Source organism: Beta vulgaris, chromosome 1, assembly GCF_026745355.1.
Source record: "Beta vulgaris subsp. vulgaris cultivar EL10 chromosome 1, EL10.2, whole genome shotgun sequence".
Lineage (NCBI taxonomy): Eukaryota > Viridiplantae > Streptophyta > Magnoliopsida > Caryophyllales > Amaranthaceae > Beta > Beta vulgaris.
In genome coordinates this window covers 52529746-52543308 of record NC_079202.1, presented here as the reverse complement: position 1 = coordinate 52543308, position 13563 = coordinate 52529746, and the positions used below count along the sequence as shown (strand labels likewise).

The 13563-nt window shown below is 34.6% G+C and overlaps 1 protein-coding gene and 1 non-coding gene across 5 annotated transcripts; both read right to left on the bottom strand.

The window, feature by feature from the left end:
• Positions 1 to 4556: 4556 nt before the first annotated feature.
• Positions 4557 to 4629, bottom strand: TRNAK-CUU (transfer RNA lysine (anticodon CUU)). Its single transcript has one exon. It is a non-coding gene; the product is annotated as a tRNA-Lys (tRNA).
• On the bottom strand, positions 4630 to 11702 carry LOC104905408 (glutathione S-transferase zeta class). Of its 4 annotated transcripts, XM_057394418.1 has the most exons (10): positions 11574 to 11700; positions 11379 to 11477; positions 11236 to 11292; positions 7382 to 7467; positions 6812 to 6883; positions 6148 to 6201; positions 5962 to 6037; positions 5770 to 5831; positions 5414 to 5473; positions 4630 to 4960 (listed from the first exon to the last, which is right to left on the bottom strand). In XM_057394418.1, exons 2-10 carry the CDS (start codon positions 11383 to 11385, stop codon positions 4838 to 4840), a joined length of 597 nt encoding a protein of 198 aa, XP_057250401.1. In that variant the 5' UTR covers positions 11386 to 11477; positions 11574 to 11700; the 3' UTR covers positions 4630 to 4837. The 4 variants fall into 4 exon arrangements, with proteins under 4 accessions (XP_057250401.1, XP_019107690.1, XP_010692254.1 ...); XM_019252145.3 differs by having other exon boundaries at positions 5414 to 5493; positions 11379 to 11702; XM_010693952.4 differs by having other exon boundaries at positions 11379 to 11702.
• Positions 11703 to 13563: the final 1861 nt, after the last annotated feature.

The window sequence follows — 13563 nt, the reverse complement described above, 5'->3', positions numbered from 1 at the left end:
AAATTAATTATCATAAGAGATAATTAATAATCATTATTTTTTAAAGGACAAATTATAATAATTATTATTCCATAAAAAATTTTGAGGGGTAGTATTTACGTTAGTGGTAATATTTATGTTATTCATGGTCAATGTTTTTGTCTAATAAGGTCAAATAAGTTTCAATCAGGTTCAATAAGGTCTAATAAGTTTCAATCAGGTCCAATAAGGTCTAATAAGTTTCAATCAGGGTCAATAAGTTCCAATAAGGTCCAATAAGGTCAATCAGGTTCAATCAGGTCCAATAAGTTCCAATCAGGTTCAATCAGGTCCAATAAGTTGAATCAGGTCCAATCAGGTTTAATAAGTTCCAATAAGTTCAGTTCAGGTTCAATAAGTTCAGTTCAGATAAGTTCCAATAAGTTCAGGTCCAATAAGTTGAATAGAACGCACCCTTACTATAAATCATATAAAGGGCAGCAGTTATATAATGCAGTAACATCCCACGACAAGTCTTATTATCTTCCACAAAATCCCTAACAGAATTTTCAGGAGCAACATCCATAGACAAAAAATAATTAACACCAATGTGACCCAAGAAAAATTCCATCTTATCAAACCACATCCTATAATTTTTCCTATCAAAAGGTTCTAACTTAGACATATCCGGGACAAAGGGATTGGTAATAGGGACAGCATTGAAAATTCGCACGTTTTCATCAGGAATTTCACCAGCCATAGTTCCGAAACACAAGTATTAAAACGAAAAAATTTCAACTTTAGAATGTAGGAACGAAAACTGGTAACAATTTAATATAACTTATCTGATAACCGTGGCGTGAGAAGATCACTGCCTATAGTTGAATTTTCCCCGTAACAACACACGGACTCGTAGCAATCAACCTCCAGATATACATGGTTTTTGTGTTTCCAGTGCTGATGGAAAAACAGATTGAGAACGCCCTAGAATATTGCCCAGAATTTTCAAGAAGAAAGAAAGGAGAGAAGAAAAGTGTTTCAGATTTTTTCTGTATCGCTAATGAAACCGTAAACCTCGGTATTTATAGAAAACGTGGGGGGAAATTATTGAGAAAACGGTAACTTAATACTGGATTAAAATCGTCATAAAACTAATAGAATTTTATCCAAAAAGTTAGTTAAATTTATTCCTCAAGGGCCTGGCCGGGTGGCGCGCATGTGGCAACTCCACTCACCACGTACCCACTATAAGTCTCATTGCTACACAACTCAAAGGGTAGAGGAAGAGTAAACCTTTACACTTTTATTCTTTCGATGTGAGATAAGAGACTGTTCATATCTTTTGAAGCGAACTTTTGAGTTTCTAAAAAACCTCCTATAAACTCCAACAGAAGGCAGTGATGTCACTGATGTGGACGAGATTTATGATGCTGTGGTTTTTTGCAACGGTCATTGCACTGAACCTCAAATTGCTGATAACATTCCTGGTAAATTCCTCTGTTACTGCTATTGGTTTCATTTTCTTCTTACATCGAATTGCCTAGGCTAATTTCATGCAAACTGTGACTTGATGATTATCATACAGGCATTGACTTTTGGCCAGGGAAGCAAGTTCATAGTCACAATTATCGTACACCAGAACCTTATAAAGGCCAAGTATTCATTGATTTGTATTCGTGTTCTTGCATTTTTGTATCGACTATACTGCATAATCAGTTTCATGTATATTGATTGGTTTGGTAAAAACAAGAATTCTGCTGTATTCAGGTTGCAGTTTTGATCGGACTTTCTGCGAGTGCTTTCGACATCAGTAGGGACATAGCTGGGCTGGCAAAAGAAGTTCACATAACAACCAGAGCTGATGTGACAGGAATCTTCGGAAAGCATCCTGATTATGATAACTTATGGGTTCATCCAATGGTAAGTTTGTCATCTACAAGAAGCAAACAATTCACCAGACATGATGAATATTGTTGATACAAAATAAAGTCTTCTAAAGTTCTAATAACGTGGATAATGCAGATCGAAAGTGCCCATGAAGATTGTAGAGTATCGTTTCAAGATGGAAGTGAGGTTGTTGCAGATGTCGTCATTCTTTATTGCACCGGGTATTTCGAAATTTTCTTCACTATAATTAAGTAGCTAGCTACGTATAAGAGTTGATGATTCATAGCGATGAAGGTGCTACAATAATCTATGTAAGAATATGGTGCATATATCTGTAAGTATCTGGCTTATATAGCTTAGCAGGGAATTTGATGTGTTAATATTAATAGATATTATCTATGATAGTCCTGTTTTCGTTTTTGGTGAGTCTCAACGTTACTTTATATTTCACTGAGTATATGTAACCTTACCTCGAATCAAAAAAGGTCTCTGAGAGACGCTCAGTCTATAAGAAGAATTTGATGACTAGCTAAATGATATATGTAATATACTCTTTCCTTAAACTTGAAAAGCAAAGAACATCCTACATAACAGACAAACCTACATGTCGACTATTTGAACTATTGCATCCCATATTATCCTATTGAGGGTCATGTTTTTTGTGTGCTCTCAGATAGTGACAGACTGACAGTATATACCATGGAGCTGTAGGAGAGACTAGAGAGTGATAAAGTATAAATTGAGGAATTGACAAGCATATACCATGGAAGTGTGGGAGAGTGTTAGTATGGGTTGAGGAAATGTACAAGGATTTCAGAGAATGAATCGGGTTTATACTGGACAATTTACCAGAGTTTGTACAGCTTATGAGACTAATGATTTAGTACTGTAGGTAGAGGATCTACTCATGAATTTCGTCGACATAGAGAAGGTTTATGATAAGGTATTAGGAGACATGCTTTGGTGGGCAATGTAAAAGAAGGATATACAATGTAACTGTTTTGACGTAGTTAAATACATGCATTGAGATGTGGAAAAAAAAGAGCAAGGAAGATTTCCCTATTACCATAGGACTATAGGACTATGTTCTGCATCAAGTCAGTTCCTCTTTGCAATAGTAAAATAAATGAACTAATATGGTCTACAAGGATGAGATGTTGTGGTGTATGTTGTTAATGATAGAGATGGGTTATTGTTAAACTGGAACTACTAAGGCAAGTGCTAGAATCCGAAATATCTGGGCTAAGTCGGAGCTGAATACATGGAGTGCAATTTTGTTACTGAAAAAGTCCAGCGAGGATGTAGCGACAATGGATGGTAAGAAGTTGCTCATAAATGAATGTTTTAAGTACCTCTGGTCAGTTTGACAAAGTGGCAAATATGGTTAATGCTTGCAGGCAGTGGCGCACGAGATTTCCAGAGATTCAGATTAAACATTGTCGGCGCGAGGGAAACAGAACGGCGGATGCTTTGGCAAGAAAATGTAGGACTTCGGATATGGCTTGTGTTGTAACTAGGGTTCTCCCATCCCCCGAGTTATTGTAGGGACCTTTTAAAGTCGGATTGTATGAACCTTAATATTTGTACGGATCTTGATATGGATATGTAATTGAGTTCTCTTGTTCACCAAAAAAAAAAAAAAGATATTGGACAAGACGTAGTTCTTTGGATTAACTCAGGGTAGACTAAATGGAGAGAAGCAAGTAGGATGTTGTGACCGTAGCCTACCTATAAGATTAAAGGAAAGTTCTTTAGAACAACTAGTAGGCTAGTGTTATTATATGTGGTAGAGATGTGTAGGCTGTACCAACATACCTCTCGTGCCGGTTATGTAAAGAGTAATTTGAGTTGTGCTCTTGTGTGATTTTGTACTTATACGGTAAAAAGTTGTGGCTAAATTATAAACATCGACCAGTTGTATTTCGATTCTCATTGCCCTTGTACAATTTATTCTTTCTATTCCTCGTTCTGAGTCGGGGTGACAATTGACCATTTTTTTGGGCATTGCAAAACTTACATTAACTTGTATCTGCATAATTTTTTTATAAGGTAAGATGACGGTCCATATCAGTAGGAGGGAAATCGGAAATCCCTCTTTGAAGGTTCATGTACAATGTTTTTTTTTGTTTTTTTGATAATGTATTAATGAGTTTATTTTTTGATAATGTATTCATGAGTTTATTTTTTGATAATGTATTCATGAGTTTTTTTTTTTATATATATATAATGTATTCATGATTTTTTTTTATAATGTATTAATGATTTTTTTATAATGTATTCATGAGTTTTTTTTTTCAACTTTTTATGTTGTACTTTAACTTCTACAAAATCTAAGTAGCAACCCCTAAACTTTGAAACATGTCTCAGTGATATCCTTTATGTTAACCTGATGTTAATTTACCACTAGTTATGCAAAAGGAGTGTTCAACACTTTAATTTTATCTTATCACAATAAATTAACAGAGTAGCTAGAAATATTCTGACAAAAAAAAAAAAGTAGTATCCATTACTTACTGCAAGTAAAAATCGATAGGTTACATGTTGCCTATCTAAATGATGGTCTAAATTAATCTAACCCAGCAGAATCCTACCTTTTGTGTTATATGTGTATTGTTATTACAAATAGAAGAAGCATCCTTTAAAACTTGATTCTCTATCACCCAAAACAAGGTAAACTTGCTAGTAAATAGAGAAAAAAAAATTAAAAAAATCGCCCACCGTGGGGCTCGAACCCACGACCACAAGGTTAAGAGCCTTGCGCTCTACCAACTGAGCTAGACGGGCACTTGTTATTATGCTATATCCGCTTCGAGACTTAACTATAACTTGCGTATAACATAATTTCTAAGCTCCAGTAGGCCTTAAATTTTTATTTCAACAGTCAACACCATATGAATACTTCATTAGCCATTGCATAATTGCAAATTACAGATATACTAGACTACAGTATCTGCTTTTCAGAATGAGACCCTTCGTCGGACAGCAAAGTAGACTAACGGCTGAACCAATCTCTTTCTGCATTGACTGCATCCGGTTGCCTCTCAGGAATAGAGGCTTGGAATTCAGGCAACACTTCGCATGCTTCATACACCCTCCGTAAGGTGGGATATTTCGACTGCAAAGCAACTCGTAAAACTATGAATGCTACCAAGGTCTAATAAATGACATGATATCAACCACTGCTCCCTCCATGCCGATATACATATCCCTCATGTTAATTTTTGACATGTAGAAAAGTAAAAGTCGAGAGCCAAGAGTTTTTTTTTTTTTTTTTTTGGCATAAGAAACAATCAATTCTTTTCAAGATAACATTAAAGTTTGAATGGAAGGACTGTAAGAAACCCAAACAATGGTTTCAAACTACTCTTGGAGAGCACCAAAAACAGCCCCCCTCATAAGAGAGGAATGTTAGAAAAACAGTTGGTATTATGTCATGCAGTCCACTTAACTGTTTACCTTTTTTCTTTAACGTTTTGAGTTGTTTTCTGTGACTTAAGAACCATCATACTGTATTACACAAGAATTTGCTTTAAAAAGAAAGGAACAGAAAAGAGAAAACTTTGATTACCATATCGGTGTTAAATCTGCTCACTGCAGCAGAAATTTGTGGTGCCAGAAATACATCTGCCTGAAGTTAAGAAAAGGACACTGAATATATGTTAGCACAAAATGTCAAGCCATGTTCAAAGAATCACAGTCTACTAGAGCCACTAAAATTTTGTAACATTATAAATTATGCACATAAAAGATGGAAACGTCCCGTGCAAAAGATGGGATCACAAAAGGAATTTTTTTGTTAAAAAAAAAAGAACTATCTGACAACACTACTACACTAGGATGTTTGTACAGTGCGGTATCTAGATGATGAGGCAACAAGATAACAAGAGGTTCCAAATGAATGTGTCTGAAATGTTGTATACATACCATAGATACTTCATCTCCGGTAGAATATCTGCCAGCATAATCTTTGAGCAACTTTTCCAGAGCTTCCACGGATAACATTATACACAAGATCATGGAGAAGAGAGGATATTTACTTTCAAATCGAGTTTGTCATCAAACATCACTAGTTAATATCGGAGAAGAAATAAAAAGGCAAGTGAAGAGAGCGCGCACCAGAGAAACCCTTATCGATAATCATTTGAACCCATGTTGTACGCTCCTCTTGACCAAGTTTATTCTCAATAAACTCCTGTGGAGGAAAACAATTTCCCAACTACGAGCTCAATATTAAATCAAGGAACTCGTAATACACATTATTAGAAGTTCAGACAATCCATTGCACAGACACAAGAAACATACCAGCACTGATCTCATATGAAGTGACTGCATGCTGCAACTGACGATACTTGCAGCCTATAATAGACACCATAAGCTTGTAATATCATACCAGAATACAACTTTTAAAATTAAATACAGAATGACAGAAGTGTTCCAGAGTGAATATTATGAAACATGATACATCAAACACTAGTTCCCACTGGGTCCCAAAAGTGTAGTTTCTCTCAAGTCCTAAAGAGCGTGAAATAAGGATTCGCAAGTCATAAATTTTGACATTGTGTTGGCCATGTCCAACAAAGATTTGTTCATTAAAGACGATATGCAATAAAACTCCTTTTGACTTTGATTCTACCTTAGATCCATTAAGCTACCCAGCCCATTAACCAAGTCTATCTGCAAGCGAGTCTACAAATTCTAACTTGAGCAAATCAAGTGCAACTTAATTGTTGTCTCAATATATTTAGTAGAGATTTGTGAAACTTACTCAAATTTCACAGAAAAGGGAAACAAATCACTGAAAACATAATCAATTTACAGTTTTAGACATCTTATAAAGCGAAGGACATAGCTAATTCAATAGATAGAAGAGATTGAGATGATAAAGTTTTAGATAATTACATTCCTTAACTTAGTATTATGGATTCTAGTACTATAGAGTTTTGGCACTAGTAATCAAGAATCTCACCTGAAGATTGAGCGCTCGTCTGCAAGGATCAGCTGGCAAAAGTGGATTTTCGGGATACCTATCTTCTAGATACTAAAGAACAATGGCAAACACAAACAATTATCAATGAATAGACGGTTATGTCAAAGAACTCCAATAGCTCATCTATACAAATATTTACTAGCAAAAAAAGCTTAGTTAAGATACATGTCCTCTATTGGTGACTCGTTATTTTTCTTTAATATAACCAATAATGTCTTCCCTTCATATATAACAATTCCATAGATCTCTTTTTCTTCCTGATTAGTGGATGTTCTTTCTCTCTCTCCTCTTCCTTCATCCAAGACATTACCCTTTCCAGAAGGCCAAAACTATGTGCCACAAAATCCAAAATGATGACTATTATCAATTGGGATCTTGTTAGATTCCTTTCGAAGCATATTTATAATAATTCTATAACAAGTCTAACAAATTATTAAAGATATTCATGGTTATATATGTACATCGAAGACAGTAAAATAAGAACAGAGAATGAAAATTTTGAGCACCATATATCTTGTGTTTTGCACAAACTAAGAACTAGATACTGACCATAAGGATAGCCAGCGAGTCAGAAACCACAACCCCGTCATCAACAAGAACTGGAACATAACGAAGCGGGTTGATCTGTTCAAATTCTACAAGTACACATTGTGGTTGTTAAAATATACCATTACTTTTCCTTCCAAAAAAAACAAACATACCATTACTTAAGTACTTAACTCATCAAAATGATTAGAACTAATTAGCCCTGATTTCACCTTATGTTTACGCCTAATTAGACCTAATATACCTTAATTACACCTGATCAGCGCGTAAAACTTTTTTTGAGGTGAAGAAAACACACCCTTGGTTCATTCAGTCTTCTTTATTTGATGGCCGTAAATTAATGTATTATTGCATCTTTCCTAATTGTTAATTGACAGTGTCAATTTGTCAAATGAAGCATAAAAAAGAAAATACTCTGTCAACAGTTTTTACAACTTCAATTGCTAAAACTATAAGCACAGCCTGTCAATTAAGAAGGTTGCTACATCTATCGACTGGATAGACTACTGACTACGCATTAGAGATGGACAAAAAAAAAATGTAATTCCGCTGAGTTGGACTCCACTAATTATTAATGTCTATTTGTGATGGATAGATTACCCTTGGGTAGACAAAGTTTTTCCCCTCTTGCTATGACGCTATCCACTAACTATAATCATTAATCACAATACAAGAAATTGACCATATAGAGAATATTACATTGATCTTTCCTTAACAATATAAAAATACAATAACTATATAGAGAATATTACATTGTTCTTCTTTTACAGGTATAACTAGTGAGTGTCCCGGACGATGCTCCGGGTTGTTTCTTTTCTTAAATCTTTGTCTTGTAAGAAAAAAAATTGACCACAATAGTCTATTATCATTACCATTAATGGGTTAGGTATCTACTACTTGTATACTCTAATGAGATATACCTTATTATATTTTATTTTGAAATATTAATCAATGATGTTATGTTGGATTAATGGTTAAACTATCACTTTTCCTTTCAAAGGTCACATATTCGATACCTTTTAACCACACAACATTATTGAGTTAAGTGTCTAGGAGGGTACTCAACTTTGATGAAAATATCAGTTAAGGTACTACACTTTCATTTGTACCAGTTAAGGTACTCAAATTGGATGTCTGTTAACTTAAGGTACTGAACTTTGGTTTGTACCGTTAACATCCCCAAAAATAAAAGAAAAATATGACGTGACATTAATTAAAAAGAAAAAGGTGACATGACACATGACATTAATTATAAAAATTCCAAACTCTTTTCTCTCTCCTCTGATTCCTCACCTTCTTTTCTCTCTCCTCATATCCCAAACTCTTTTCTCTTTCCTCTGATACCTCACTTCTAAAACATCAAAAAAAAAAAAAAAAAGATCATCATAAATTCATAATCATGTGGCAACAACAAGGAGAACACGCATACACAAAACATGATTCCGTAACAACAAATTCACACATTTACATAATTCACAATTCACAAACTTATAAATAATTATAGTTCATGAATCCGTGAATTCATAATTCACAAATTTATAATTCTATAAATTTAGAATTCAAAATATAACAAGTCTATAAATCAAAAGGATCAAAAATTTGAATGCATGAGAGGCTGAGAAAGAGGGTAACGGAAAAGAAATAACCAAACTAAATGATACAGTAGGGTCTACACTCTGTATCCTGTCAAAAGCATCCCTGCTTCTCACCAAATGAGATCCTATGCCGTCGCCACCCTCTCATCATCAACACCGTCGCCACCCTTTTCATTCACTCTCCTCGTCGTTCGTCGCCATCAGCGAGAGACGGATGCGAGCCGTTCACTCTCCTCATCGTTCGTCGAAATCCGGTGGAGATCTGTTTCTGACAACCGGAGATCTATTTTTAAAAAAATAAGATGTGAGCCGTTGATGCGAGCGCTGCGAAATTCACTAGTCCTTGTTCGTTTCTGACCACCGGAGATCTGTGTTTTCGTTTCAGTTTTTCTTTTTTTTATTTTTTTTTATTATTTTTTTTTTAGATCTGTTTGTATGTAGTGCTGGTAGATTTTTTAGATCTGTTTTGATGATGACGGTGTTGATGAGAGGGTGGCGACGGTGTTATGAATTTATGATGATCTTCTTCTTTTTTTTTTATTTGATGTTTTAGAAGTGAAGTATTAGAGGAGAGAGAAAAGAGTTTGGGATATGAGGAGAGAGAAAAGAAGGTGAGGAATCAGAGGAGAGAGAAAAGAGTTTGGAATTTTTATAATTAATGTCATGTGTACCTTTTTCTTTTTAATTAATGCCACGTCATATTTTTCTTTTATTTATGGGGATGTTAATGGTACAAACTAAAGTTCAGTACCTTAAGTTAACAGATATCCAATTTGAGTACCTTAACTGGTACAAATGAAAGTTCAGTACCTTAACTGATACTTTCATCAAAGTGGAGTACCCTCCTAGACACTTAACTCCAACATTATTTTCATAGACGTTCATAATTTTAACGGTTATTTCACCAAATACCCCTGACAAATTAAAAATTTCACAATATACCCTCAATGTTTCAACAATTCACCATATACCCCTGACATTTCATTTTTGCGCACCAAATACCCTTTTTTTAACGTCCGTTATTTCTCCGTTAGCTTTATTTACGATTTTGCCATTATTAATCCTAAATTCTAATTTTAATCTAACCCTAACCCTAATCTAACCCTTAAACCTAAACCCTCACCCCAAACCCTAACCTACCCAGCCCACCACCCCTCCACCCATGCAGCCGCCACCCTCTCTCCTGCAACCGCCACCCCCTCTCCCACATCACCCCCACTACCGCCACCCCCACCCCGTAACCCCACAGCTGCCCCCTCACCCATCCCCGCAACCACCCACCCCCTCCCCCACCCATACGCAGCTTTCGCACCCTTTCCCCCCACCTCTGTAGGATTTCGCACCCCTTCCCCCCACCCCCGTCAGTTTTCGCACCCTTTCCCCCTACCCCCGTCGGTTTTCGAACCCATTCCCCCTGCTCCCGTCGGTTTTCGAACCCATTTCCCCTACTCTCGTCGGTTTTCCACACTTTCCTCCCCACCCCAGTCAGTTTTCGAACCCATTCCCCTTGCTCTCGTCGGTTTTCGCACCCCTTCCCCCCACCCCTTCCGGTTTTCGTACTCTTTCTGCCCACCCTTGTTGATTTTCACGCAATTTGATTAGGAGAGAGACATGCGCGTGGTAGTGGCGGGATGGCGGCTGCGGGGGTGGGGTGCGTGGGGGATGGCGGCTGCGGGGGTGGGGGAGGGTGGAGCTGCTGGGGTTTAGGGGTAGGATTAGGGTTAGGGTTAGATTAGGTTAGGTTTAATTAGGATCAGGGTTAATGATGGCAAAATTGTAAATAAAGCTAACTGTGGGTTAACGGCAGTTAGGCAAAAAGGTATCTGGTGCACGTTTTCGAAAACTCAAGGGTATACGGTGCATTTCTGAAACATTGAGGGTATATTGTGAATTTTTTGATTTGTCGGGGGTATTTGGTGAAATAACCGTAATTTTAATATATTAGTATAGATGTAATAAGCCTAAAGTGGACAAATAACAATTACTCCCTCCGTTTTACAATATAAGGCACGCACGAGGTTCGAGGTCGAACTTTGACCGTTAATTACTCTCAATATTTGTTGATAAAAAAATTTAAAAAATAATATTATTATAGTATTTTTCAAGACGAATCCAACGATATAATTTTTATAATTTTTATTTATCGTATTTGAGAGATATTTGTGGTCAAAGCAAATTTTCGTAAAGCGTGAATGCCTTATATTTTGAAACAGAGGGAGTAATAAAGAAAGGATATGAAACAGCATCTTAATATTCAATTACCTGGATGAAATTGCTCCCCTTTGAAGAGATCAACTGATTTATACTCGTATTGAAGCCCTACAGATTGACCCAGATCAAATTAATATAAAATTTTGATCAAATTTTGCAAAAGATTAACCAAACTTAATTAAAAAAAAAGTAACCTTTCATGTTTAAAGCAAAACGAACACGCCAAGCACAAAAACTTAGCCAGAAAGAGTAAAGCACCCTACTTGAAGTTGAAGATGTGGATGATGCAGCAGCTGTTTTCATCTTTCATCAGATCAAAATTTGACCCCCCAGAAAAAAAAAAGGGACTTTTGGAGTTTTATTAATTAGAAAATCCAAACTACACTTACTACAATTGTATGTGATTGTTCAGAGGTTATAGAGAAATTAAGTGTGTTGAAACTTGAAGTAGTTGAAGTAGCAAAATGGAGTTGGTAAGCCTGTGAAGTGTGAAGTTAACACTCCACTTAAAAAAATAGCTAAACATCTATACAAATGATTGGATATCTAGATATAAATAGCAAGGTTGTTTAGGGTGGTTGTGTCAGACTAAATCTCTACTCCTTCCGTTTCATTTTAATCTACACACTACACTTTTCACGTATGCCAATGTAAAACTTTGAAGATATATATTTTTAGTTTTGTATTTGTAAAAATTATAAAAAGTACATATTAATAAAATACATACTAATACGAATCTAACAAGATCCCACATGACTATGTTTTTATTCACGTATAAATCACAAACGAGGGTCAAAGTGCAATTTGTGAATAGTGTAAAAAGTCAAAGTGTTTTGATTAATATGAAACGGAGGGAGTATTACATAAGGGAAAGGGAGCAATGGTGTCCACTTTAGAAATGATCTTTTTGCCCCTTTTTCTTTCTAAATTACAAAAGAAATGTCAAAATCAAAATCAGCACTCAAAGAAAATTATCGAAAATTAATTTACAACACTCACTCACAAATCACTTAAAAGAATAAACTTTACAAATCACTCATACAATTGAGAAAATCACGTTATAAAAATCACGCAAATCACTCAAATAATCAGGAAACTCTATTAAAACTAATTAAAATTAACATACAAACTAAAACTACTAACCTAGAACGTCAATACATACAAAAATATTTACAAAAATTTACTTACAAATCACATTCTCAAGAATCATTCACAATTAATGGGGCCATGAAAAAAATAGAGGTGTATTTGTAGTGAAATCAGTTAGAAGTTAGACAAGGAAAAAAATTATTTACTTTTTTTATAGTGTTTCCTATATATAATAAACTTTTACATATATTTGGACCTATCTTTTTCTATTATATACTAGCGATTAATTATAAGGTAAAAAGGTTTATGTAAAATATCATTCAAAATTAAAGTACAACATATCTCTATTATATAAGGGAAGGGGGAGTATATGTCCCCGAATGAAGAGACTATGTTACCCCCTTCCCATTCTAAATTACAAATTTACTTACAAATCAAAGGGCAGCAAAACAAAAATACCAAAAATATAATTATAACAATCACTCACAAACTACAACTTATGAAAAAATTGACTTGAAATCAAAGTGTCCACTTTCTTTACAATTTATGAAGTATTGTACTTAATTCAAAAATTAACTAAAAAATTATAATATTAGAAATCATAAATAAATTCAATAAAATTTTTATTTTGTTCATAGAATTTAACTTTCAAAAGTTAAAAAAAAAAAACAAAAAGAATAGTGAGAGACTTAAGTAATAGAAACTAAACCAATCAAATTTTGCAACTAAAAACAATTATACTTCGTATGTCTAATGTTCAAAATTCGACTCTTATGCCGAAGAAAATCGAGTTTTTGTTTCGACAAAAAATTCAAGCACGCGCATCGCGTGCAAAAAATTCTAGTACAATATGAGTTGAAATTTAGACTGGGTCATTCTTCTTGTCATTAATTAAAATGACTTAATTGTTAGATATTCAAAAATTATTAACTTACTAGATTAAAATGTCGGAGTGGATTCTCAAAGAACATGGTTTTGACTAGAGAACTTACTAATATTGGTAGTTATTCTGAATTGCATATGCAACTACTGATAAACATTAACTTGTAGTTTAATTGAATAATTAAAGTTGTGTTCTCTTGATCTTAAAAAAATAAGTTTAAAGTGAATTTGGATGATTTAAGTTTAGATAAATTTTAAGTTTCTAGCACCTTACAAAATTAACTTCGATAAGTTCATCTAGGTTTTGATAATTTCAGTTAAGTTAAGGAGAATTGAGGTGTATTAAAAAAACGTATCGTAAGTAGGTATAATTTTTTTTATTAAGCTTAACAAATTTTTCTTTAAATT

Excerpts from the sequence above, each read along its gene's own strand:
- LOC104905408 (XM_010693952.4), bottom strand. The coding sequence starts at position 11,487 with ATGAAAACAGCTGCTGCATCATCCACATCTTCAACTTCAAGTAGGGTG. Across the intron at positions 6,884-7,381 it reads ACTCGCTGGCTATCCTTATG|TATCTAGAAGATAGGTATCC; the intron begins GTCAGTATCTAG and ends ATTGTTCTTTAG. Across the intron at positions 5,474-5,769 it reads CCGGAGATGAAGTATCTATG|GCAGATGTATTTCTGGCACC; the intron begins GTATGTATACAA and ends TCTTAACTTCAG.